At 41.2% G+C, this 27,672-nt stretch overlaps 3 protein-coding genes across 4 annotated transcripts in view; 2 read left to right on the top strand and 1 right to left on the bottom strand.

The window, feature by feature from the left end:
- Nucleotides 1-27,672, top strand: part of lrrc75ba (leucine rich repeat containing 75Ba) — a 79,827-nt gene that overhangs the window by 35,218 nt on the left and 16,937 nt on the right. The window lies entirely within an intron of this gene.
- Nucleotides 2,330-12,396, top strand: anapc5 (anaphase promoting complex subunit 5). 2 transcript variants are annotated; one of them, XM_080894886.1, is made up of 17 exons: nucleotides 2,330-2,836; nucleotides 2,930-3,009; nucleotides 3,795-3,904; nucleotides 4,017-4,254; nucleotides 4,346-4,412; nucleotides 5,356-5,457; nucleotides 5,560-5,750; nucleotides 5,848-5,929; nucleotides 6,024-6,116; nucleotides 6,342-6,523; nucleotides 6,791-6,926; nucleotides 7,080-7,154; nucleotides 10,863-10,984; nucleotides 11,082-11,189; nucleotides 11,428-11,575; nucleotides 11,690-11,852; nucleotides 11,963-12,396. In XM_080894886.1, exons 1-17 carry the CDS (start codon nucleotides 2,639-2,641, stop codon nucleotides 12,181-12,183), a joined length of 2,316 nt encoding a protein of 771 aa, XP_080751012.1. In that variant the 5' UTR covers nucleotides 2,330-2,638; the 3' UTR covers nucleotides 12,184-12,396. The 2 variants fall into 2 exon arrangements, with proteins under 2 accessions (XP_080751012.1, XP_080751011.1); XM_080894885.1 differs by having other exon boundaries at nucleotides 11,960-12,396.
- On the bottom strand, nucleotides 16,080-26,465 carry LOC308404174 (glutathione hydrolase 1 proenzyme-like). The gene is made up of 13 exons (XM_080894075.1): nucleotides 26,369-26,465; nucleotides 24,758-24,934; nucleotides 24,553-24,683; nucleotides 24,378-24,467; nucleotides 23,850-24,042; nucleotides 22,918-23,078; nucleotides 22,673-22,822; nucleotides 22,125-22,261; nucleotides 21,775-21,962; nucleotides 21,516-21,643; nucleotides 21,046-21,158; nucleotides 20,839-20,952; nucleotides 16,080-16,964 (listed from the first exon to the last, which is right to left on the bottom strand). Exons 2-13 carry the CDS (start codon nucleotides 24,928-24,930, stop codon nucleotides 16,818-16,820), a joined length of 1,725 nt encoding a protein of 574 aa, XP_080750201.1. The 5' UTR covers nucleotides 24,931-24,934; nucleotides 26,369-26,465; the 3' UTR covers nucleotides 16,080-16,817.

Genomic DNA, 27,672 nt, shown 5'->3' with positions numbered 1-27,672 from the left:
AATGTTAAAAACAGCAAAGTTAAATGGCACTTTGGGATTTACTGACGTAAACGTGGCCCAGTAACAAAATCAGGAAAGTCATTTTTTAAACTTTCACTCACCAGTTAGCTGAAAAACTGATTATATTCGAGCTAAGGTTCACTCCAACACCAGATGACCAACATATTGCTGGAGGATGTGTGAAGAAACAGACAAAGCCCTCTTTAGCACAGCTCTGGGGCCAAGAGCCTGCTCCAGTGTTCCCAGGACTGTCATAGCCATCTGCCAAATAAGACATGTAATGTAATCATTTGAGAACAGGTTACTCTGCTGCATTTTAAATCCGCTTACATTAGGCGCTGTAATAGTTATAGTGAATTTTAGATACACATATGCTACTATCTGCAAATAATGACATTGTACCACCACCAACACCAAATGGTTAAATGTGCTGACAAGTGCCACCTGCTGCTTCTCAGCTAATCAGGTCCAAATTGTGCTGCATTTTGCGTACATATCAGGACAGCTGTGTTATCTGATTTCATCCTATTTCATAAATGCATAGAATTATAAATCTGACATATAGTACTATGTAAAAGACAGTCCTCATTGTTTTTATATTTTGGAACGAAAATGGTAAATACAATTTATTTGCAACATGTAAATACAAATACAGTATACGAGGCAAACACAAAGTTTAATTCTTACAAGATTGAAAGTCAGAATCACCTTTATTCTTCAACACAGTCTGGACTCTCTAAGGAAAGCTTTCTTACCATTTCTTTAAGTAGTCTTCAAGAATAGTTCTCCAGGCTTCTTAAAGGACATTCAAAGCTCTTCTTTGAATGTTGGCTGCCCTTCTGTTCGGTTCCCTGTCAAGACGATCTCACATAGCTTTAGTTGAGCTTTGGTCTCTGGGGAGGCCAATCCATGACTGACAGCATTTCATTCTGTGTTTTTCTATATAAACCTTTTTTTACTGTGCTTGCAGTGTGTCCAGCTTTTGTAAAGCTTGGTTCTTGTGTCGGGTCTTTGCTGGATTTTTTTCCTATTTCTTAAGGACATGACTTTAAAATATTGTTCTTCGCCTGCCACTTTTTTCCTCCACTTACAAGAACACACTGCAAAGCACGCTGAGATATGCCTAGTTTTCAGCTAATAGAACATTGGAAATCACCTAGTTGGTGCAAAAATTCTCTTTTGTGCAAACTTTGGCATTTTTCATAAACTAAAGAAATGGAAACAATGATGTGTTTTTGCGACAGGCTGCGAGTAACAAAGTGCTTAAAGATACAATTTAAAATTTGTTATTTGCTAAGATGTCCGTTAAGTGTAGACTAGGGCAACCAACTGTCCTCTTTTTATGCACTTGTTGACTTATAAAAGCCTATATGACATTTTTTATTTCACCATTCATTAACCGCACAAAGAAGGCATTGTTTAAATATGTGTTATATATATTATATATGTTTAAATATAAGTATTATTAAAGTTCTTCATGACTGGGCCAAGTGTCCTCTTTTTTAGAACTCAAATATCGTCACCCCAGTGTAGACACAACACAGGTTTATCCCTTAACTTAAATGCCATTTTTATGCTTGAATGCTTTATAGTTTAGTGGCTTACCAAGCAAACAAAACAAACATAGAAAAACAAACACATATTCCTCTGAAAATGGTCACAGAACTGAACTGAAAATGAGTGAAAAACCAACCAATGTCCAGCTTTAAAGAATTATTCCTTGCTCTGGCTCCTTGCTAGCCAAATATAAACAAATGAGCATTTTTGTTCAGTACTATAGTCAGACTGGAAATCTGTGACTAAATTTAATATGTTTTTTTTAATGTACAGAGAAAGTATCTGACATAATGTATCCTCTTTAACGGTAAAGCAGTATATGTCACACACCTCCCCTATTTGAATTTGACTTCTTTGTGTTTTTGTGTGTAGTCACTCCTGTCGCCTTTGGCAGAATTCCCAAGACTTATTCAAATTTAAAATACTATAATATTCCATATTTCACTTTGAAAAGTTTTTCTTAGCCCCGGGGATCCGAATTCAACTACCAAGACCCTATAACATATGAAAAAAGATGCATATTGTTACCACAGGGGGCAGTGTAGAGTCATAATGATCCCTTCAGGTGACTGTGAAAGCGAAGATGTCCTTCAGGCTACAGTTACGAGAATAGCTGCAAAAATCAAACGGCACCACGTATGCGCGTATGTGTATTGTTGTCTGTGCTCAGAGTTGTTCCTTTAACGCCATTATTTCCCGTTTTGTCACTGCCGCCATAGCCTTCCTTGAAACATGAAAATAAAGTTTTATGTAAAAAAAAAAAATGCAGTTTCTATGACGTATTTTTAAGGCGACAGAAGGAGGGCGGTTTGAAAGCAGAGAGGGAAAATATTTTTAACACGTTTAAAATACGCCAAATTTACTCATAAGACAAAACATCTGCAGGCTAGCCGTGCATAGGCTCTGATGTATTTTTACTTTTCAAACGACTTAGCTAGCGTTACATTAACTCAGTACGCCCGGTTGCTGGCTAACTAGCTAGTCACCGCCGCTGTGATGTGCAGCTGCCGACTGTCGTTAAAATTCCTCTCTGTTAAATGCTGACCGAGCGCACGTCAGAATCGATGTGAACGCTTTGAAGATGGCGAGTGTGCACGAAAGTTTGTATTTTAATCCCATGATGACGAACGGGGTCGTCCATGCTAACGTGTTTGGCATTAAAGACTGGGTGACTCCGTATAAAATCTCCGTGTTAGCGTTGCTGTATGAAATGACTGCCTCCAAGATAACACTGCCAGAGAGAAGGCGACTTAACAAGCTCATCCTCCCTCTACAGCAGGTTGGTTTTTATGAATGTCGGAAACTAAAACTACCCTTGAACCTATCCACCTTGTTGTTGCATTGTTTACCTTGGCTCACTGTGATCTACCAGGGTCCAGACCTGACTCTCGGCCAGTTCCTCAAGACTGTGGAGGAGTGTTGTCCACAGACTGCATATGCTGTCAAACTGAGGTAGAAATCGATTTTATCCCATTTGATTTCATTCTACCATTTGTGAAAGAAAAAAGACGATGCTTTAAGTTCACATGGAAAAATCTACACGCCAGTGTCCAACTCAATTTGTAGTGTTGGCCATATATTAGCTAATTTTGATCTAAGTGGGCAGTGTAAAGAAGTTTAACGGAATTTTTATCCCCGATATATCTCACTATAAGGAAAGAAGAGCAATTTTAGCAGTAGCGCTCAATTTTTCAACATGATTTAGGAATGTTCTATTAAATTAAAAGAAATCTGTAAGCACAATTCTGTTGGCTTTAATTGCAAGAAATAAATGTGTAAAGTGGAAGAATAAGGCCTGGTAGCTCATTGACCAGATGGTCTTGTAAATATACAAAAGAGAGGATTTGTTAAGCCATAGAAAAAATCATTTTTATTGTGGCTCATTGTAGGAAATACAAAAGAAAGAAAGAAAATATTCAAAAGTGGATAATGAAATAAACAGGATTTTTTTCTCTTTATCTGTTATATCATTACTTTTGGTTTAATATGAAAGGCCATTGCTGAGGTTTTTTATCTGTAGGAAAAGCTATAAAAATTAGAAAAATACAGTTAAAAGTCCCAAATTTGTGCCCTCTTTCACATATTCCAAAGCCATCCATTGGGCTGGACTGCAGTCTTTGCCATTTAAATTCTGGTCCCTAGGCCTTAGATTTCACTTCCCTTGGTGTAATATTAAAACACAATAACGTTTAAATGTTGATGTTGTAGTCAATCACGGTGTTGTTTCTCCTTTAAAGGCTCCATGAAATGGCAGATGGAGAGCTGAAAGACATGGAGTACTTCTTTTCTACTCTTCCCACTCCATTCACAGCTTTTGATACCGAAGCTTACAAAACCAGTGTAGTAGGTGAGTAATTTGCACCTTATTGCAGTCCTGATTATAACTCAGTGGAAGTCTGATTTGAGAATTGTTAAAATTGAAAAGTATTGTATTAAACAATATTTTCACCCCTTTTCAGGTCTTTTTATGCGACACATGCTTCTGGCCTACAACAAGCTTTCTTTCAGTCAGGTTTACAAGCTGTACAAATCCCTGCAGCACTACTACCACAGTCACTATGCCAAGCCTATGGACGGCCAGGTGCCGGCCTTGGTCGCAGACGACTCGGAGATGGACCTGACCAGCATTGAGGATACTGTAGGTGACAGAGTGGACAAGGAGGAGCTGGACACTCCACTGCACGAGTCAGAGCTTCAGTGAGTGAAATATGCACCAGTGTTTCAGCTGACCTGAAATATTTTGCCATTGTTGTTTTTGATTGGCGCCACCTCCTAATTTGTGTTGCAGAAGTGACAATACTCCAAGCAGAGGTCCCCTCTCACAAAAACAAGCAGAGTACTTTCTTGCTAGACAGGTGAGTGTTGATTATAAGTGGACATGAAACACTACATGTATGAACGCTAAATTAAGCCCTACTCTAAAAACTGCATTAGATTTAGCTCTGTCTGTGAAGCCAAATTTGAGAAATAACTGTTGAAAGTTACTTTTTTTTGTTTGGCTGAAACAGGAAAATCCACCTGTTAGTCATGCTTGGATGTGTTGATTTGCTGATTTATGTTTGTAGCTAGCATAAACTAATCTAAATCTCTTAGCAGCAATCAACCAAGCCAGTGATGTCATGTTCTGCACTGGCACTAGATGGCGCTAAGCATGCTCTTAAAAACAAAGTTAAAGCTATGATAGTTTTTTAGAGCAGGGCTCCATGGTGCAAATTAGTTAAGACATGCAGTGTTTCATGTCCACTTTAAGGTGGGACTCTAAACCTTTGTACATACTGGAAGCTATTTGCACATTTCCTTGAACATGATTGCTGGTTACTTGCACACAGTCCAAGTTCCAGTTGCATAGGTGACGCTTTAATGTATTTGCTAGCAGGTCATATATCAATCAACAGTATTCTTCACTGTCATTGGTAGTCGTCTGGTAGGTGAGAATAGTTTATTGTGGGCCCCACCCACTTCACGTTACCAGCATATCAGCATATTCTCATTTTTATTTTCATGTCTATTTAAGCTTAATTTATAACAGTATGTTTGCACTGAAGCACCGCAGCAATTTCCTAATGTTGTAAACCCACTCAACATTTGGCAATAAAACCCTTTCTGATTCTGATTTTTCAACCACGATTACTTTAAGTCGTCAAGCATCGTTCACTTTCTGTGGTCTCATCATCGCTGCAATCTGCTACCAATGTGTATACAGCTTTAGAGTCTTCATATCAACAAATTTAATGAAATAAATACATTTTAAAAATTCAGTTATAGTATTTACAGACACCATGTTTAAACTTTCTGCAGGCATACCTACTCAAGAATGATGAGAATAAAGCTCTAAAGCCTGCTGCTCTGCAGGAAGAGCTCAACAACATGCTGAAGTTTAATCCTGACTTTGCTGAAGCGGTAAAGTTCATCTCCTTAACTTTTCCTTACTATATAAACAGATCAGTCAGCGGGTTGGTGTCTCCTTCATTAGCTCTCTTTTCTCTCTCTCTCGCTCCTCAGCATTATCTGAACTACTTGAACAGCATGAGAGTCCAGGACATCTTCCTGTCAGCCCACAGTCTCTTGCATTATTTTGATCGACTCATCTTGTCTGGAAATGACGGAAAGAGCAATGGGGACGAGGGCTATGGTCGAAGTCTCCGCTACGCTGCTCTTAACTTGGCAAGCTTGCACTGTCGCTTTGGCCATTAGTGAGTACTAATGGAGGAGTTGGAGGAGTCCAAGTACGTGGACAAGTTCCATAGAAAAGAATAAAAAAGAGATTTTTTCCCTTTTCTCTCCTGTTAGTCAACAGGCTGATCTGGCTCTACAGGAGGCTATCCGGATTGCCCAGGAGTCCAATGATCATGTGTGCTTGCAGCACTGTCTGGTACAACAGTTCCCACTTCATTATCTTCACTTCAGTGGTTGTGCCATGATGGATTGTTAATTACGTCTGAATCTAACACGCTCTCCTCCATCAGAGTTGGCTCTACACACTGGAACAGATGAAGGGTTCTGACAGCACTGTGCTAACCGAGGATTCAGTAAAAATGGCTGCCCATTTCTGCCTGCCAGTGAGTGCAACATGAGGTGTCACATATGAATTCCTCTATTAAAGTGATTTGGATCTTTATTATTTGTAAATTTCTTTGGCCCAATTTTCATAAGCATGTAAATTTCTCAGAGAATGCTATGCAGAAAATAATTGGATAACATACGAGCAGCAAAATATTATATTTGCTCACTGAAATTGACTTATTATTAGATTTTAAAATGTTATTAATCCTCTCCATTTACAGTATTTGGCATCTCTGGGCATTCAGTCATTGGTCCAGCAGGGGGCAACACAGGGTAAAACGGCACACAAGCTGATGGATGCCCTGAAGGACACAGACATTCTTCACTGGAAGCACAGTCTGTCGGAGCTGATCGAGATCAGCCTGGCTCAGACGACTTCCATATGGAGGATGTATGGAAAGAGGTCAGGCTCTTCACTCTGCCACCGTAACACACAGTTGCCACTTCTGCTCACTTTTGACTGCATACTAACACTGCAGCTTCTTAACCATTCATATCAAATCAAATCAGTGAAGTGGCTGAAATGCCTGATGTTGTACGCATGGATTAATAGCATTAATAGCAATAGCATGGACAGCCAGACATCTCCCACACAAGTTCGACTTTTCAAGTGCAGAAAAACGTGGGTTTTTTTGTAAGTAATTAATGTGGCCTCCTGTGTCTCCTGCAGCACGATGTCTCTGCAGCAGGCCCAGCTGCTTCTCAACATGAGCAGTCTTGAGCCAGTTAACTTCGGGGTCCAGCAGAACAACACAGAGGGCTTCGCTGTGGTCCTCTGTCACCTGGCCGAGCTACACGCTGAGCAGGTAACGTGTTTGATTTCATCTAGTCTGCCTGCTGTCTGCCCTGCTGTTGCGTATCTTAGACATTAAAGAAAAATTGACCAGGTCTGCTTTCGTGTTCTTGGCTGTAGTTCAAAACGTAACTCACGATCCCATCTACCTCTGCTTGTGTTGCAGGGCCTGTACGGTGTCGTTTCAGAGATTATTCTGCATCTGAAAGAACAGTTTCCTCCTCACACACAGCATGCCAAGGTACATTTTCTGAAACACACTGTGCTTCTCAGCGTATCAGTGCAGTAACTACAAAGAGGACAAAGTCGAAAAATAAGAGTTTTAAGTTTTCAGACCCAGAAAAACTTGTTCCAAAGCCTTGTTAGATATTTTTATATTCTTGAAAATAACTGACACGTATCACACGTTTACTCGCTACTTTGTACATAAAAGGTTGTACGTGAAAGGTGGACATGGGCAGAAAAATGCCTGTATTCTTTCAAATGAGCCCACAGGAGGTGGCGACTTCTGGGGGGGGGGGGTGATTGTATTTATATCTGTGGGGAAAATATCTCTTTGGCTCACTTGATCTGTGACTTCATTAAACACTATCATGGTTTGTTTATAGAATGCATTTGCCAGTTTCAAGTCTTTCTCAATATAATGAGATTTCCTTGCAGTTTATCCCCTTTAGTGTAAGAGAGGGTGATAAAGCTGAGTATGCTTTAGGGTGGGCTTCCTCGTGTTAGGTGCCTGCAGTGTTCTTTGATTTCTCAGTCACTTGTCACGTCTGGTTTATGATGGTGTTATGGTGACTACCTCCATTTTTTTTATGTAGTCTGTGCTTTGGAAACAAAAAAGGGAAATGATTATGTTCTTTCAGCTTCTCAGCTTTACCATTAAATATGAGATTTAAAGTTGGATGAACTTCACCAACCCGCATTAATAATTTGAGTCTAGCCTAAAGCGGAGAGGCAGATGTAGTTACTCTGATTTTTAACAGTGGTTCATGTGGAGGATTGTTTTCCCTGTGATAATTATATTTTGCTTCCTTGTGTCAAATAGCAAACTAATTACCATGTGTGTCACTTTCAGAATTGTTTCAGAATTGTACACGTTGTTTTGACTTAGATGTAATACACTACCAAAATATTAAAGTAACACCTAATAATCATCAGTAAAACACAAAATTATTTATACGTCAGGGGTTTCAGTGTGTCCAGTTAAGAAGAATAAAGCAGTGCAAACCCGCTTTACCTGCTTTGGTAAAAATGAAAGTGGCAACAGGTGCAGTGGAAAGGCAAGAATTCCCAAAAAGGGAATGGTTTAGCCGGTTGTGGCCCCAGGCCATTGCTTTCTCTTTCTCCCTCTTGTGTGATTTTTTTTTTTTCTCCCCCCCCCCCCCTATAGCTTTGCTTTGTTTTTCTTGTCACTGTTAGTAGCATGGCACAATACCCGCAGTCCATTGAGGTTGCAAAAGTAGTCTAGCTCCTCCAGGATGGTACAACCCAATTTGCAGAGTTTAGGAGTGCAGTGTAGATCAGGGCGGTAGAAAGGCATGAGCCCAGCAGCAGGACCAATGTTTCACACATGTTTCTGACCAGACACAAATGGACTTCATGAGGGTGGATTGAGGGCCTGACGTCCTTTGTGCTCACAGCCCAGAACGATGCAGCTCAGTTGGTATTCGCCGGAGTAAACAGGAACTGACTTGTCTGTTACTGTTATCCTGTTATCTTCTCAGATTATGTTGTAGGCATCGAAACATTTACCACAGTGTTTCAGACTTTTCCATGTCTGACACATTACTCGGTGTGAACCTCATCTCATCTGTGAACAGAACTGGGTGCCAGTAGCAGACCTGCCAGTTCCCATTCATTGGTGTTTGCCCAGCATTCACTTTTTGGAGGTTGTCTTATTGTTTCCTCTCTAGTCCTCTTTCATTTGCACCAAAGCAGGTGAAATGAATTCACAAAGGTGTGTGCTTCCTAACTGGACAGATTGATCCCCAAAGTTTAACTATATGTTGTAGTCTAATGATCAAGTGTTTTACTTAATCTTTCTTGGGCTGTGTAGAATTAGTAAAACAAACATTACAGAGTTCATTTATTCTGTAATTCATGGTATAATTTCACTGTAATGAGCTGAGGGAGGTGAGAATAGAGCCGACGAGTTGAATCTGTTTTTCAATAGATTCGACACCACAGTGTCTGCTCCCACCCCCACAACCTCACCTGCAGTCAGCCTGGAATCCAGAGCCACACCACTGTGCCAGCCTCTCTCTTCACATGTTGCCTCCTGTGAGATTCCTGACACCCCTCCCCCACCCATCACCTTCACTCAATACCAGGTTGAGATGCAAATGAGGAGACTTCACTCAGGCAAGTCTGCTGGACCAGACGGAGTGAGTCCCCTTGTCCTCAAGACCTGTGCCCCCCAGCTGTGTGGAGTCTTTCATAAACTGTTTATGCTGAGTCTGAGTCTGCAGAGGGTCCCGGTGATGTGGAAGACATCATGCCTCGTCCCTGTACCAAAGACGCCTCGTCCCAGTGGCCCCCAGGATTACAGGCCCGTGGCACTGACCTCCCACATCATGAAGACCCTGGAAAGGCTCATCCTGGACCAGCTGCGACCCATAGTAAGACCACATCTGGATCCCCTTCAGTTCGCTTATCAGCCTCGTCTCGGAACAGAGGACGCCATCATCTACCTGCTCAATCGTGTCTACACCCATCTGGACCAGCCGGCGAGCACTGTGAGGGTCATGTTTTTTGACTTTTCCAGTGCTTTCAACACCATCAGGCCGACCCTCCTGGGTGATAAGTTAGCAGCGATGCAGGTGGATGCTTCTCTGGTGTCCTGGATTGTTGATTACCTGACAGGAAGACCACAATATGTACGTCTCCCACAGTGTGTGTCTGACAAGGTGATTAGCAACACAGGGGACTGTCCTCTCCCCCTTCCTCTTCACCCTCTACACCACAGACTTCAGCCACTGCACAGAGACCTGCCATCTTCAGAAGTTTTCTGATGACTCTGCGGTGGTTGGATGCATCAGCAGGGATGATGAGACAGAGTACCGGGCTGTGGTCGACTCCTTTGTCACGTGGTGTGAGCAGAATCATCTGCAGCTCAACGTGGCAAAGACCAAGGAACTGATCGTGGACTTCAGGAAGACCAGGAAACACTTGACCCCTGTTTCAATCCAGGGGGTCAGTGTTGACATTGTGGAGGACTATAAATACCTTGGAGTACACATTGACAATAAACTGGACTGGGCTAAAAACACCACAGCACTTTACAGGAAGGGCCAGAGTCGTCTCTATTTTTTGAGGCGACTGAGGTCCTTCAACATCTGCCAGAAAATGCTGAGGATTTTCTATGAGTCTGTTGTGGCCAGTGCGATCCTCTATGCTGTTGCATGCTGGGGGAGCAGGCTGAGGGTCGCAGATGCCAACAGACTTAATAAACTGATCCGTAAGGCCAGCAATGTTGTGGGGATGGAGCTGGACTCCCTCAAGGTGGTGTCGGAGAGGCGGATGCTGTCCAAGATAAAGACAATGTTGGATAACACCTCCCACCCACTCCATGACATGTTGGTCAGTCACAGGAGCTCGTTCAGTGAGAGACTGAGATTACCGAAAAGCACCACTGAACGACACAGGAAATCATTCCTGCCTGTGGCCATCTCCCTGTACAACGCATCCACTTAACACACTGTTTGCTGCTACAGCTACACATGTTTCTTTTCCAACTATTTATTTATAAGTGACTTATGTATGTATGTATGTATGTATGTATGTATGTATATATATGTATATATTGTACTATTCTTAGTTAGCGTATTGTCTGTCTTGTCTTAATGTTGGTTTAAAATGGAGCACTGTAACAAAAAATAATTTCCCCCAGGGATCAATAAAGTATTCTGATTCTGATTAATGAAATTACTTTTCTGTGTCCCAAATGCAGCTCTGGATGCTGTGTGATCTGAAAATCCAGTTTGAGAGACATATGAATGAAGGGAAATATCACTTGGCAGAGCCTCTAGTCACAGCTATCGCTGCATTAAATCAGACAGAGGGTCTTTACAGGTAACTCAAATAAGTGAATCTGCAGGCCTTCTTATAACATATGCTGCCCTATACACTTTTTATTTGAGCTGCACAATAACTGTGTGCTCTGTGACAGGAAAGCTCAAGTTCTGAAGGCTCTCAACCGCAACACTGAAGCATACCACATCTTACAGCAGCTGCAGGCTCGCTGTGAGAAGGCTAAGTGTACAGAGATGGTTATCAGGTAGGACCCGGTTTTCTCATACCGTTACGGCTCCATTCAATTTGAGTAAATGCACTTATTCTACTATCATTTATTTTTATTTGTCCAATCAAACTTGTTTAAAAGGAATTAAGTTCAAACTAGACATCACCGTTGCAAGTCTTAACTGTTCTCCTGTAAGATATAAAGATCCCAACATAAATGTATTTTGACCTTTATGCTTCAGAGATCACACAAAGTCATTTTATGTCTCTTTCAGAGTGATGCTGTCCACTGCTGAGCTCCACTGGGAGTCGTCTGGCTTCTCCACAGCTCTTCCTGTCCTCCTGCAGGCCTTGGCTCTGGCTAGACAGCACCACCTCCAGTCACTGGCCTCGGAAACCATCCTTCACCTGGCCTTCACTCAGGTCAGCTGCAGCATTAAAAGAGACTTCACTTAGCTGTGCAAATACCAGCTTGCGTTTATGCAAAAATCCCCCACATGGTTTATTTATTGCATTTGTTGTCTCTCGTTTCTGCAGCTGATGTTGGGGGTTCCTGAGCAAGCTCTGAATGTGCTGCATGAAGCCATCGAGCCTATTCTGGCCCACAGAGCAGTCATGGACAAAGGTCGTGCCATGCTGCTGGCAGCCCGCTGTCAGATGGCAGTGGCTGGGTTCAAGCCAAACAGACAAGGGCAAGCAGGTAACAGTTTGCTCCCCTGACACACCACCTCACCACATATATTGGTCCTCTGCTCAAAATGCTGCATGGTTTTCATCTACATTTGCATACTGCTGTTTATGTCCCAGCAGATTTGTGTTTAGCAGCTTCGGCTCTCGACACGCTAAACGAGGCCGCCGCCTATTTCTCCCAGCTGAACTGTAAGGAGCGGCTGCGGGACGTGCACTATCTGCAGGCTCAACTCCACCGCTCTCTGGGACAAATCTTGGAGAGCAACAAAAGTGCCATGCTCTTCCGGCTATTGGACCAGGAGCTGCAATCGCCAGCACCGCCGGTCTCCATGCGGCTCTAAACTGCTCCCACTGCCCCATCAACAAAAACTGAACTGAATCACTGCAACTCACCACTAGATGGTGCCGAGGCTCTGTCCTGTTTTCTAGACTAAAACATTTCATTTGTGGCTGTGTTGAAAGAGAGGTGTTTGTGAAACATTTTGCACGGAGTAACAGGATGATAACTAAAAATGTAACATGACAGCAGCCATGAATTAAAATGAGTTTCCAGTACAAGAAGAACGTGTCCATTGTGTGTTTACTTACAGATATATGCGAATTTGAATGATGGTCCTAAATATAACATGTGCTTTAATGCCTTCCACCATAGCAAGTTAGTCTGACAGAAGTACATGTCACGCACCTGTGTAGGTTTAAAAAAAAAAGAAAAGAAAGAAAAGTCAAAAGTTTAGATCAAAAGCCGACACGTGGCGTCCCGATGCACCCGCTGCGTTTTGATGAATGAGGGTAATATCAGAGTTGGCGACAAGATTAATGCATTCACTAGTGTGGATGATCCTGATTTTGCAGGAGGAATACTGATGAAGCCAAAGGCCATATTAGGAAATCATATCAACACTGTGTATATAAATGGCACATTTTTCTGAATTGTTTGCAGCAGTTATGTTGATTTATCAGAAACAGAATACTTTATTGATCCCTGGGGGAAATTATTTAATGTGTTCTGCCTGATGCGTAATACATTCATTGTGTCATGTGCTTCCTTAAGGAAAATAATTGGCTTCATCTTGGTTAATTTACATTTGGTCTGGCAAAAGTAGTCACGGGAAACACCTGCAGGAGGAATATGCTCACGCTAAGGTTCTCAGTCGTTGTGCTCGAACCCCAAAAATTCCGGTTGAATGAGTTTAAGTGGCGTGTTTGTCTTCCTGTACTTCTGTTGATAAACAGATTTCTAGTAAAGGCAGCCTTGTTGTCTATGCAAATACCACAGTGCTGTGGTAATTGGCACAGAGCCATAAAATACATGTATTTACATGTTTAGCATAATTGCAAGTGTCACCGAGTAGACTTCATGTAGCAGTTCCTCAATTTAAAAAGTGACAGTTTGTGTTATCATAGAGATTTGTAGCATGTGGATTTCAGTGCATGCTTTTTTACCCAGTCAGAGCGGAGCTGTCTCCAAGAATAAAGGTAAATTTCACAAAAGTAACGCTAATAGACCTTAAAAAAAACTTGTTTATAAGAAAATGATGCCATTTCTCCTTTTGAGTTATTTTCAGTCCTTTGCCTTAAAAGCCACACAGGGAAAAAATAAGTGTCTAACCGATCCACTAAGCCTTTAATCTTTGTTCATTGTGTGTGTTCTACTGATTAAAGTAAACAAGTTAATAGTGTATTGTATAAAATGTATCTATTCATAGTTTGTGTAGCTGTTATATATAAAACGGCAATAGAAGCAGTCCCTGCACCCCTCCCCCCACTCTGTACAAGGCTAATAAGTTCGCAGGTTTTGCTTCTTACTGATCTAGTGGAAATAATCTAACTGAATGTTGCTTTTGAGCCCTGTCAAGTCCCTGAGTGCTTTCCATCTTGTGAATGCCTGTCTAAGGTTCATACTTGTCTTACTTGCAGTTTCCGTGACTCTCTTGCTTTGACTTCTTTGCCTCCCCCAGAAGGGCATTAAAGAAGGCAGATGCAGGGTGGCTGATACAGGTTGCAAGATTACTCCAGGTCCAGCATCCATTATGGAAAGCTATCTCGAAAACAAAAATGCTTCTTTTTTTTCTGTTTTCAAGATTGCACCATTACCTTGGGAGATGTTATTCCCAGTGGGAGACAAAATTTCATTGCTAAAGTCAGGACAAAAGGGAGTCAATCTGAAGGCTGATGTTGTCATTAGTCTACAGCCATAATGCAATTGACATTTAATGTCTTAGCACAACTGTCCCATCTGTTTTTAGTTGGTTTCTAGCAAGTCAAAGAAGGTGTGCAAATAAAACAAAAATAGAAAAAATAACAACTCAAGTAAAGTACAAATCCCTGAAGATTGTACTTAAGTACAGTAACAATGTATTTTCACTTCATTGCTTCCCGCTTCTATATAAAGACCAATACAAGAAGTTTGTGAAGGATATTCCAAATTTTACCAGTGCTGTTAATCACACCAGATGCAAAGTGAAATTTCCCATTGTCTACTAGTATTTCATCATGTTGGAAACCCTCAAACATTCACCCCTCACAGGACACAGGGTGAGGCAGAGTACAGCTGATAATTGGAATCAAGCTTCTGAAACCTCTTTTCACAAATTGTTATCCTTACTGTTACCATCCTGTGATTTCACTCACTTCTCTCCAAGTCCTTTTCTTTCACTCCTCAGCCATATAAGGCTGGGGTATTGTTGTCTGCTTACCAGGCAGGTGTGTGGCCTGAATATGCAATAACTGGACAATGAGACCACATAGGCTTTTCAAATTATACCATAGGAGTATAATTGCTAGGAGCCTGAGCAAATACTCCTAGCTATTTGTTTTTTGTTTCGTTTTTTTGTCCATCTGAAAGAGAAATTGAACCTTATAGTTCTACCTGCTTTTCTTATTATCAATAACATCAGAAGACTCTTCATGACTCTGATGGATCCCAACTGATGGATTGTTGCAACACAGTGTTAAGCAAACTTTTTGCTGTAGCTGAAATATTTTCACTTGCACACAATCTCACATCAAAAAATCTTGTTACACAGAGTTTGCATTTTGAAATAATGTTGCTTCACATTTGGTGTGAATGCACCAATAGAATCTGTGGAAGCAGCTTGCTAGCCAAGTTTGCTAGCGCTAGCTAATAACATACACCCATTTGTGCTCAAATGGTAAATTCTGCCCCACCAAATTGCGCTAACAACACCAACACTGAGGCTCTCTCCAAAACCAATGGGTGACAACACAGTGTCAGTCTTTTATATTGAGTCTATGGTTTATTAGGCTGCTGTAATCGAATGACTTTAAAAACGGCTGTTCAGTTAGTCCAGAATTTCAGACTGAAAAGTCTGAGCAGCTGGAAGAAGCTGGCAGATATTTGTTGCCATCACAGTCATTCTTGTTTCACTGTGAGCTTCATAGTAAAATTTGTCAACAACTACTGATAATTTTCCCAACATTTGGCATTAAAACATATTTTCCATTACGATGGTTCAGTAACTCTTAACTTAGGCAAAGTACTTGAATTTGTTTGTAACCTCTGTAACTACTGACATTTCCATGAGGTTCAGCTGTAATTGTTGTTTGTTTTTGGCAGATGTTATTATATTAGTATAATGCACCAAGAGAAGCGTAAACATTCTATCTCGCTCACATTATGTATGATTGGTATTTAGCTAAAAAACAACATTATAGCTCTGTGTGCTTATAGTAGTTTTCTTCAGGTCTGGATATTAATGGTTGTTGTTTGTTTTGTTTTTTTAAATTGATTTATTAACCTCCTAGGACCTGGCATCCACATATGTGGACATCACATTTTGGGTGATGTCCACAAAATACTTAAATTTTCTCTGCAAGGGCCTGATATCCACTTACGAGGACATTATACTGAGTTCAGGTCTTAGGAGGTTAAAAATGAAAAAGAATTGATGATAGCGCTGGTATACAGACAGACAGAATCTGAGTAACATTGAATTTTGGGTCATTCTGACATTGAATCCATGCTCTGGAAAACAAACTCTCACTAACCTCAGATTTCTTGCCAAATATCCCGGTTCAGAAATAGCACAGCTTCTGTGGTAAAATATAACATCTTTGTTCAAAATGTTTAATAACAAGCATGGCAACAAACATGGCATATGAACAATGCATGTTTAGAAAAATATATCTGCAAATGTATTTTTCAGAATACACTATACATCGACTTAACCTCTACTCGATATTAAACATTTACAATTCAGAAGTGATAGTGTCACGGTAGAAAACAACACGGGCAGTTTCCTTTTGAATAGTGTCCATTTCAGGATCAGCTTACGTCAGGAGAAAAATGTGGGCAGACATTCGAGTAAAACAGGCAAACAACCTGAGATGTCTTCATGGTATACCTGCTTGCAGCTGTTTTTTTTTTTTTTTAACTCATGCTTCTTTATTTTCCCTTACCAGTTTCACATAAACAAACCCTCCTTTTCCAAACAAACTGTCCAGGTATTAACAAGAGTTTTTCCTTACAAAAGAAATGATATTACCTCGCGGACAACCTCCAACTTGTTGTTGAAACCTATGAACATTTCTTAATATGACATTCCCAGCGTTGGTTTATATTTGGATGTTTATAATAATGATGTGTCATACATGAACTGAAATGAATGTTCAAATGGTTTCTGCTTCAGTTCTCAAATACAACCCTGACCAGTATCCAGTAGTGATGATACAAGAGTCAAACTAGATACAACCTCTCATTTTACTTCAGAACACAAAATTAATGCCAAAAAAAAGAAATGAAGTGATGTTAAATAATTGAGTAAAAGAGGTATTGAAGTGGAGTTAATTTCCATGTTTGATTAAATTAATCTCAGAGAAGGCGCAGTGGCTGTGTCTCCGTAGCTTAAATAATGCTTAAGTCTTCAGTGCAGACACCGTCTCATTGTGATTCTGTCCAAGTGTCTTTGAGGAGACTGTCCCGCTGAGGGGAGCTGAGAAGAAATTGCAGCAATGCTCAGTATCCCGCAGGATAGCCTCCTTTCCTGGGGTCAGACTCTGCACAGAGACGCTCTCCCTGCCGCACCACAGCCTGGACCACCGAGTCTGGAGTCCTTAGCAGCTGCGTTACATGGTTCTTCTGGACCAGACCCTCCAGGACACTCTGGCATAGTTCCACCACACATACAAAAACATAGAGAAATAGTCTTGTGCAGGAGTTTTGGCTTTGTAATGCATAGAACACATGTGGAATTATTTTTTACCTTCCTGACTGCTGGCACATGTTTAAAAGTCAATGTGCATAAATCTAAAACTTGGTTGAGATAAGTAATATATAAAGAAACACTTGATTCCCTTTCCTTATTATCAAATCTCATTGCTATGTGTTTTTAACCCTGCTAAAGGGATGTCTAAAAATGTGTAGACCTTCAATGTGTCCAGAGGATGAATCCTTGTAATCCTTGATGTTATGGCTTTTCTTTCAGTACAAGGTCTGGATCAAGGTCTGATGACCAATTGCCAATTTAGGGAAACTGAAGGCCTCACAGAAAGAAGGAAATAAAAAATCAAACACTTTCATGCCTGAGTCATCTTAACGGTCAGAATCCTCGGAGGTGGGAACAGAGGAGTAGCAACAATCTTTCACTCTAGCTTCTTAATCAACCAAAGATGGAGACAGAGTTTTAATTCATTTGAAAACCTGACTCCTAACCTACACTCTAATAAAATAAAAATAAAAAAAAAACATTTTTATTTTTTGTTAAATTTCATCCATCTCCCCATCCATTCTATCCAATTTGCCAGTGTTTTTATCTGTTTTGGTTCAACTGTTTGGTTTTGTCAGTTCAATTGTAGTGGGTGATTTTAACATCCATGTAAACTGTAAAAATGACTGCCTCAACACAGCATTTAATCTATTCTCTCAAAATGTTAATGAGACCACTCACTCTTTAACCATACTTTTGATCTTACTCTGACATGTGGCACAGAAACTGGACATTTGACTGTATCGACATTAACTGCCGTAACTAAGTTTAATATCTTCAACACCGTGTGCCAACACAGTACAGAGCAGCTACCCAAACTTTGCTCCCACAGTGGTTGATTATTTTCTTATAAGTGTAACATCCTCACAGCATACAACCCTAGATAGTGTGGTTCCTCTTAAAAAAAAAAAAGAAAGCATCAAATCACAAGCGCTTGACTCCCTGGTGTAACTCACAAATGCACAATTTAAAGTACGTAACTGGCAGAGAAATGGCATCTGATTAACAACGAGTTTGTTGCTCTATTTGTTTTTGTTTTTTAAAAAGGACTCTGATTGATCTTTCTGAGTTAATTTCAATAATTGCTTCCTAAAAATCATCGACCTGTCTATTAGGACCCATTAAGACTGCTCAAAGAAGTCTTACCGTTAATTAATGCTTCAATCTCAGATATGATCAGTCTGTGCTGGCAAGTGTCATCTGCTCGTCACAGTACACAAAGAGTGCTAGCTTCTGTACAAAGGATCCTTTTATTGCCTGTGACAGTGGACTCTTGTCCTGCTTGACTTCAATGCAGCATTTCATACTGATGACCATAATATTTTATTACAGAGATTATAGTGTGCTGTAGGTAGGGAGGGATTCCTCCTTAGACACCAATGTTAATTTTGGTGTCCCACAAGGTTCTGTGCTGGGATCAAGTCTGTTTACATCATATAGGCTTCCATTTTGTAACATTATGAGAAGGCATAGCATACATTTTCCTTGCTATGCACATGATACCCAGCTTTATCTATCCATGAAGGCAAATGCGAGACACCACATTGAAGGAATATCATAGAGACCTAAAGGTCTGAATGACCTCTGGTGCTAAATTCAGATAAAATTGTTGTTATTTGGCCCTAAAAATCTTAGAAACGTGGTCTCTAACCAGATACAATGAGTGGTATTATTTATAGAGAACATATATATAGAGAACACTTCTTCACTGCTCTAGAGTCCAGTGTTGGCATGCTTTATATCACTGCATTCAACATTCTGCCTTGCATTTGGTGATGTAAGGCTTGCATGCAGCTGCTCGGCCATGTTAACCCATTTCATGAAGCTCTCTACACACTGTTCTTGAGCTAATCTAAAGGTCACATGAAGTCTATAGGTCTGTAGCAACTGACTCTGCAGAAAGTTCGCAACCTCTATGCACTTTCTTCATCCGGTGATCCTGCTCTGTGGTTTTATGTGACATACTCCTTTGTGACTGAGCTGCTGTTGCTCCCAGTCACTTCACTGTGTTATAATACCACTAACAATTAACTGTGGAATATTTAGTAGCAAGGAAATTTTACAACTGGATTTGTTGCACAGGAAACATCTTATAATGGTACCACACTGAAATTCAGTGACTTCCTGAGAGCCACCCATTCTTTCACAAATGCTTGTTGAAGAAGTCTACATGCCTAGGAGCTCAGTTTTATATACCTGTGACCATGAAAATGATTGGAACTGGAATTTAATTATTTGGATGGGTGAGTAAATACTATGGGCAGTATAGCGTATTGCATTTCAGTAACATTTGTGATATCATAACATCTTGTCTCAGGGTGAGCTTCAGTGGAACCAGCTCTGCCCATATGGAAAAGAAATAGTAAAAACATATATGATTTACTCATGAAAGTGGCCACTTTCTCATTACTTTCATATATTTTTTAGTAAGTATACAAAACATAGTTTCATTATATGATTTTTCAAGGGATCTTATATGTGTTTTCACTCTTGTATGCTTTTCATACAAGTTTCATACAAGACAGATAAAAACTTTAAAATATTTATATATATCTTTTCCATATGGGTGAGTTTGGATTCATGAAACAGAAAACTTCTGTACCTCTAAGATTAGGCTTAAAACTTTCCATTTTGATAAAGCTTATAGTTATGCTGTAATAGGCCTAGGCTGCTGAGGGCTTCCCACAATGAATGGAGGGTTTCTTGTTCACTCACTTCTAATCATTAGTTGTTATTAATCTACTGGCTCTCTTTCATAGTGTGTCTTTTGCCCAGCCTTGCTCCCCTCACCCCAAACCGGTCATAGCAGATGGTTGTCCCTCCCTGAGTCTGGCTCTCCTGCATGTTTCTTCCTGTTAAAAGGCAGATTTTTCATCTAGCTGTCACCAAGTGCTTGGTCATAGAGGGTTGTCAGATTATTGAGAGTTTTTCTGTATCATTGTGGGATCTTTACCTTACAATATAAAGCACCTTGAGGAGGCTGTTTTTGTTTTTTGGTTCTTTATTTAAAAAGGATTCGATAAATGTAATTGAAATGAATTGTTTTCACTCTTTTAAGGCTAAAAAAAACCTTTTTAAAGAAGTGTCGTGAAAATCAGTACACACGTTCTAGCATGAGGAGGATTTGTTATAGCTCTAGTGACCCTTTTGTTTTGAACTTTGTTTTTCAAGTCAAAGATTCATTCTTTTATATTATACTTATACTACATACTATATACTTATACTATACTACATTCTTTTATACTTCCCACTACACTCAGCTAAGTAGCAAAATGCTGCACTCTAAAACAATAAACAACTATTGTAAACAATATACAATCTAAGTATGAGCACAGCAAATTCATTCTACAAAATATGCATAAACATTGCGGTGGGGTGTGGTTTGTGGCTCAGCTGCAGGAGTGGAGCAGTGGGTTCAGGGTGTATTGTCAGGGGAGGCTGACTCACACACCTGACCTCATCACCTAATCATGCGTCCCCTGTTAAAGATGTTGTTCAGGAGGCTGTGTGTGCCACAGAAGCAGGACAGCTGGAAAGCTGCACCTTGGAAAAGTGGTCAATAAAAGAGGTTTAAAAACTGCAACTCTGCTGTCGTTGGATCCTCGTTGTCACACATATTTTTGTACTTTTGTACTTGATCCTGTTTTCACAGCAATTTTTATAGTCATAGTACACTAATGGTCACATGCATGGTACATTCATACATGCACATTCTTTGCTTATGATACAACTGTAATACTGCTAAGCTATGTTGCTGTCTGTGTGACCCACCTTTTCAAAGCCCTGCTCCACTACTGTCATATTTGGATTAAGCTGATTGTGAAGTCGTGGCTCTGTCACGGCTTTCTTTAGGTCATAGTTGAAAAACAAGGAGTTGAGGATTACCTGTTTTTAGGTAAGAAAAATGACAACATGTATGGGAGGTTTCACATTCCCAAGTCAACATGAGGGTGATGCATTTGAATGAATTAGACTTACTAATGCTGTGGCTGTGGTGATTTTTGTGCCCCCGGATGCTCCTACAACCATCTTCACTTGGTTTTCTTGGTCAAATATGATAGTAGGACACATGGAAGACAGCGGCCTTTTGCCTAGAAACAGATTGTAAAAAGAAGGTGGATTTGACTGCCTGATAGTTTTAGCAAAGTCATGCTGAATGTCAACAACTCAGCTCAATCACATCATAGTCTATTTGAGACACTACAACAAGCCGGTGACCCACAGAGTGAGAGAGGCGATTAGCTTATTGTATGGCAGCAAAACTGAGGATGAGTAAAAGGCCCTCCTCTGAATCATCCTAACCAGAGGAAGAATCTAGTAACACCATCTATCTTTGAAAAACATGAGGCTTAATTTAGCAAACACTGATATCCATCAACACTGACTAAAGGTCACTGCCCCACAGGGGATTAGAGAAGTACTAGTGTGATAACTCATTTCAGTCACACCTGGTTGAATGAAGTTGTTGGGTGAAGGGGGGATTCCAAACCCATTGGTCATGTATGGAGAGCTGAAGTCATCCATTTCATCATTAAAAATGATCCCAGTAGATCGAGACATGACTTTTGAACCAAAGCTGGGGAAATAAAGCCATTTTTTAAACCTTCACTCAGTGCGCTACATTGTAGTGAAGACAGTTCATTTACATGCATGGCTTTTGAGAGGCACATTTACTGACTTGATGTCAGCCTTGTCAGAGAAACTCACTATAGATTGATGGTGCTGGTTGCTGCCACAGCACTGCCATCCTCAGCAATGACTGACAGATGAGCTGTCCCGTGGTTGTCTGGAACAAAATACTCGGGCTCATAGTAGCTGTCTGGGTGGGTCGTGTCATCTGTAATTTTGCTCCTTATGCCATCAGCAAAGTAGTCTGAGGTCATGTTTTGGATTAGCTGAAAGGAGCAAAACAAATCAATTAAAGAGGAGAAAACAGGCATTTCAGACTGTTTAAGAGTTAAAGAGTTTCCAGGAGACAATTTTATGGCCACAGTGAGAAAAATTATGCCGTAAATGCTCAAAAAACGAATGAAGAGGATTATAGCTGGAGCCCTTACATCAGTAATGTTGAGATACCGAGGGTCCCCCAATCTGCTCCTCTTGGCGTAAGCAAAACGAAAAGCCTCTACAATGCGATGGTACGTCAGAGTTTTCTTCTCTGCTGTAGAGACGCTCGTGTCTGAGAAGTTGTACCCTGCAATATATCCACAGGAAAAATACATCTGGAGCGAATGACAGTTAGATGACAATTTACTGGCCTGATCTGATCTTCTCTGTTATTGTGCTAAAAGTCAATGGCATGTTATTAAAAACTGCAATACAAATAGAATAAATGTGCAGGCACGCACCCCTCCAACTTCTTATATGAACACATTCAGTGCTCAATTTAAATGAATGATGCCACTTTTATTATGAAGCATGGCTTAATGATTCTCTGCCTGAACAGATGGAGTGTTGATGGTAAATTAAATTTGGCAGGCAGAACTAAGCAGCAGCTCAGTTTTCTGCTTCCAAAGAAGGGAAAGAAACATTCTAGAGATGACCTGGGGAAACCTGACATCCTCTCTTCTGCATGGCTGCACAAACACTCAGCCAGGCTGCTCACCATCCACTATGTTGAGTATGAGTGCCAGCACAGGGCCACTGGAGGGGGCATCTGGGACATGTATGGTGTATTCCCCGACGTTCAGCTTCAGAGGGTTCTCATTCAGCACGGGCTGGTACTCCAACAAATCTTCCAGGGTGATGATACCACCTGGAACCAGTACAGAAGTGTCGTTGTGAATTCAATAGGAGGAGTAACAACTGAAGCATCTGAAGACAACAGCGGATGAGGATACAGCAGAGCACCTGCCGCCTGGATGTCCTCAACAATGTTCTGTGCCATCGCCCCGTTATAAAACACATCAGGCCCCTCTTCTGCTATTCTTTGGTATGTTTCAGCCAGCTTTGGGAATCTAACAATATCATTCTCCTTCAGGATGTTTCTCTGAGAATCACAAAAGACCTCGCTGAGAGAGGGAAGAAAAGAAAACATGTATTAAAGAATATTAAAGCCATTGTAAGTAGAAATTGAGACCTTTAAAAAGAACCGCTGTGGTAAACAGCAATGCACCCAATTATCAGAGCAAGATAAGGGTGTAGAAAAGAAACACAGAGCCACTGAGTAATATCTGAATAATTTTCACAATGTGTTTTTAAAAGATATATATATATATATGAAGGCACAGTTTGACATGAAGCACAGTTATTATAGATATTTTATTTCCATCTAACATTTTGATTCATTTAGGTTTTGGTACCTCTGTCATTTCTGCTAAAGCACACCTGCTATGCTCATTTCCATCTTCTTATTCTTGTATTCTCTAAAGTAGAGAATAGTATATAGTATATAAATGGTAGACTCTAGGAAGACTGTTTTTATTTCAGTGAAATAAACAGGGTCAGCCATTTATTTGGCTCAGATTCTGAGGTAATGATGAGGCATTTATCATTAGATGTGCTGCTGGGTGGGTTGCTTTACCTCCAGCAGCAGCAGATTCAGACAACTGTTTTCCCCTGTTTCTGGTTTGATGCTGAACTAAGCTAAGAATAGTCTAATAAGCCAAGAATATCTACTGCAACATGTATTAGGCTACTGGCTGTAGCTTAATACATGCTGGCATAAGCATAGTATTTTCTCCTCTAACTTGTAGTTAAAGTGAACACATTTCCCCAAATATCTATTTCTTTCGGTTTACAGTGTATTATTAAGTATTCAGATATGAGAATATCACCCTCACCACATGTTGGCGTCTCCTTGAATGGAATCCTTGCTTTTTAAGATTGCATGAGCCAGGGCTTTTCCAATCGGAAATCCGTCACGAGCCAAGGCAATGCTGGGCTCAAACAGCTCCTTCCATGGCAGCCGGCCATGCCTTTTGTGTGCCATCTCATAACCGCGGATCTCTCCCGGAATGGCTATGGACAGTCCACCTGTCACGCAGAAACAGCAGTACCACTGATTTTAATTTCACAAGCTCTCTTTCTACCCCTTCTCTGAGTGAGGGACCACCATGCTAAGAGACATCAAGATAGTGTGAGATATCTATCGCTAAAGTGTTCTCGTCCCAGAGCTTTTAAATGGGGGCAAAGGAAGGTATAATAAGGTTGTTAAGAATGTGAGAACATCTGACGAGAGCTCGATGGACTCTAAATCCCTATTTGATCTTGGGTAGCATCAACAACCTTTGAGAATTAAATGAAATCTGGTCTACATTTGGCCAATCAGCACCCGGGAAATACTCCAGCAGAGCACAGCAAGGTGCTACCTGTGCGAGAAAGCTTAGTGTTGTTGCCAAACATGTCTTCAGTGGCGTTCATGGGTGCAGTCTCCCTCGCATCAATGGTTTCCACCTTTCCTGTTGAGCAGAAAACGAGGACTGATTGATCAGTGTCTCCTCGGTTGTCTGTGCTGGCAATTTCTAACTAATGAGGCACGCTCACCTGTGGAAGCGTTATAGATGACAAAGAAGAGCCCTCCTCCGATGCCCATGCTGTGAGCGTTCAAAAGGCCAACACACAGCAAGGCAGCGATTGAAGCATCCACAGCAGAGCCGTTTTTCCTCAGAATGTCCCTGGAAACAAGAGAATACACTTAACAGCTAAGACGCGCACAGAAGAGCACGGCATCTGCTATATGTCGTCTTACCTCCCCACTTCCGAGCACTTTCCAGCATCAGCAGCCACGGCGGCCTTTGAGTAGAAGTGGTCTGAAGTGGGAGGTGTGTTTTTCTTCCCCAAACCCATGAACACCCCCAGGAACAGGCTCACTGCAGCCACCAGAAGGACCACCAGACCAGCAATCAGGGACTTCCCAACCATTTCTCTGCCGGGAGGGGAGAAATCAGCACACCTCGGAAAGACACCGGATTCTTCAGCTCAGAAGCAACAGTCTTCTCCTCCAGACATCGCCTATCATTATTTTTTAATTGGGAGCCAAACATTTACATATGTTTAACAATCTGAAGCAAAAAGAACACCACATTTTTATTTCACTCACCTTTGGTTTGTTTGTTTCACAGACTCATTGGAAATGCTGGACAGAACAGAAGGAATGACCTGACTCTTACTGAGCCTTAGCAATAATGACAGTGTTTTATATAACTAACTAAAGTCTCCGCTGATGTGTGCTGTGTCATCTTGGTTTGAAGGTGTGACTTCGCTCGGGTGTCACACTGTGATTCTGATGAGCAGTCCTTTCATATGAGCAATGCTGTTTTTTTTTTTGTTTGTTTTTTTATTAAGAAGAAGAAAAAGAAATGTGTATATATATGGAGAGAGAGAAAAAAAAGCATAGAGGAAGATGAGAGGTGGAAAGCAATCACCATCAAAGCTTTCTGGAGTGCCTACTGTGTGTGTGTTAGCTCTTGGGGATGTTGGAAGAAAAACAATAAGGTTCAAAATTCTGACAGAAAAAAAAACACATTTCCAGACATCCACATTCAATTCTTTAAAAAAAAATCTGAATTTAGGTGCTGCAATCTATTATTTCCATCATATTTCTCTCTCCAAACAACAACTGCTCTTCGCATCACTGATCACTTTGGAGTGAAGCTCTCAAGTTTGTCTTTCTGGTGCTCTATAACTTTCCATTTCACTCGGATATCAATATGCCAGGTTTGACAAAGTGAAGGTGAGAGTGATCTGTTTACAGATGCAAGCAGCATTCAGCTCTGACTCGGGGCTCTGTGTGATTGGCTCGGCCAGCAGCGTTGCCATGCTCAGTAACCGTGTCACATTCTATTTGGCTTTTTCTGCAGGCGTCCTCAGACTGATTAAGATGCCTTCGCCTTCGCCCGGGAGCACAAGTCCAAGCTGGCAGCGTCGGTGACGGTAGCTGCAGAACAGCAAATACCCTTCTGTGGTACCTCAGCTAATCCAGCGTGCACTCCTGTTGCTGGGCCACACTGATAAAGTGCTGTCAAAGGAGCCTGTGGTCTGCTGCTGCTGCTGCTGCTATGATTGTCTCTAAATCTAATTACTATATCCTGTTCTGGATCTCCCATGTTCAGAGCCACCCCAAGAGAGGGGAGTTTGTTCAGCAGGCAGAGCTGATTTATAGCAGAAGAGAGCAATTATATTTCTGTTTAGTTACAGATCACAGTGCTTCCTTCAGTTTTAATGCGAACAGCACTGTCACTGCACCGGAGTTGTTGTGTGAAATATCAGCTGGAGCTCTTTTCATATTTTTATCCGTCAGCTTAGAGGCTTATAGGTTTCGTTTTGACTTTGATGGGAGCGATGCACTCACACTACCCACCATGTTTCCCTCCAGTTGTTTTTCGTACAATAAAGAGGGAGGCTTGTTTATTCCTGTATACGCAGCAGCAGATCTGATCACACGCTGCTGTTGTTCCTCGGCGACAGGTGAAACGCAGCCTGCAGAAACATGGAGAGCAGAAAGGTGATGTAATGTGTTTTTATGGCCGGCTGCGCTCCTTTTAATGATAGGGACGCCACAGACAGGCTCTGGGATGTGTGCTGCAATTAGGAGTTGGTAGCTAAGCTGCTTCTGTCATAGCAGCACTGTACAAATGAGGGAGAACAGAGGCCACCCAGTCTTTTTTTGTTTGCAACCTCTTACAGTGTACATGAACGGGTCAAATTTAACACAGTGTGCAGTGTTGGGGGGATTTTTGACTGATTTTGTGAGTTATAGGCCAAGGGGTGCAATTTGAAGTGACGGTATCGCTGCTAGGTGGAGTGGGAAAACTGAAGGCCACAGCCACTACTTTAATAGGCCCACACAACAACAGTGAAACCTGATCGGTGGTATGTGCACAAATTAAGAGAACTGGAGTTACATTTTTTCTACAGCAGCTGTTTTTGGATATATGTATGAGGACAGGGATCGTAGGGTGAGGTGTGCAATAAGACTGAAAGGTGGGAGTGAGATTTTATCAAGAATTGACTCTAAGACCCTTCTTGTTTGGAGTGCTGATGGGCAGGCTGACAGATGAGGTCAGGCAGGAGTCTAAATGGACTGTGATGCTTGCAGACAGCTTTGTGATCTGTAGTGAGAGCAGGGAACAGGTGCAAGAGAGCCTGGAGATGTGGAGGTATACTCTGGAGAGAAGAGGAACGAAGCAAGAAACAATACATTTGTGTGAATGTGAGGGAGACAAGTGTAACAGTGAAGCTGCAAGGAGTAAGGGTTATGAAGGTGGATGAGTTTAAATACCTGGGTTCAACCATCCAAAGCACAAGAGAGGGGAAGATGAGAGTAGAGGTAGGGTGGAGATTAGTGACAGGGGTGATATGTGACAGAGGAACAGCAGCAAGCATGAAAGGGAAACTATACGGTAGTGAGACGTGCTATGATGTTTGGTTTGGAGACAGTGGCACTGACAAAAAGAGAGAAGGCAAAGCTGAAGATGCTGAAGATTTCTTGGGGTGTGACGAAAATGGATGGGATTAGAATATCAGAGAGAGCTCAGGCTGAGCAGCTTGGAGATAAAATCAGAGCGGCAAGGCTGAGATGGCTTGGACTTGTGCAAAGGAGGGATAGTGAATATATTGGACAAAGTGTGTCCGAGATGAGCTGTCGGGCAAGAGGAAAAGAGA

This window comes from Rhamphochromis sp. 'chilingali' (assembly GCF_963969265.1).
Source record: "Rhamphochromis sp. 'chilingali' genome assembly, chromosome: 10".
Taxonomy (NCBI): Eukaryota; Metazoa; Chordata; class Actinopteri; order Cichliformes; family Cichlidae; genus Rhamphochromis; species Rhamphochromis sp. 'chilingali'.
Note: the sequence above shows the minus strand (reverse complement) of the source record. Positions and strands in the feature narration are given on the sequence as shown.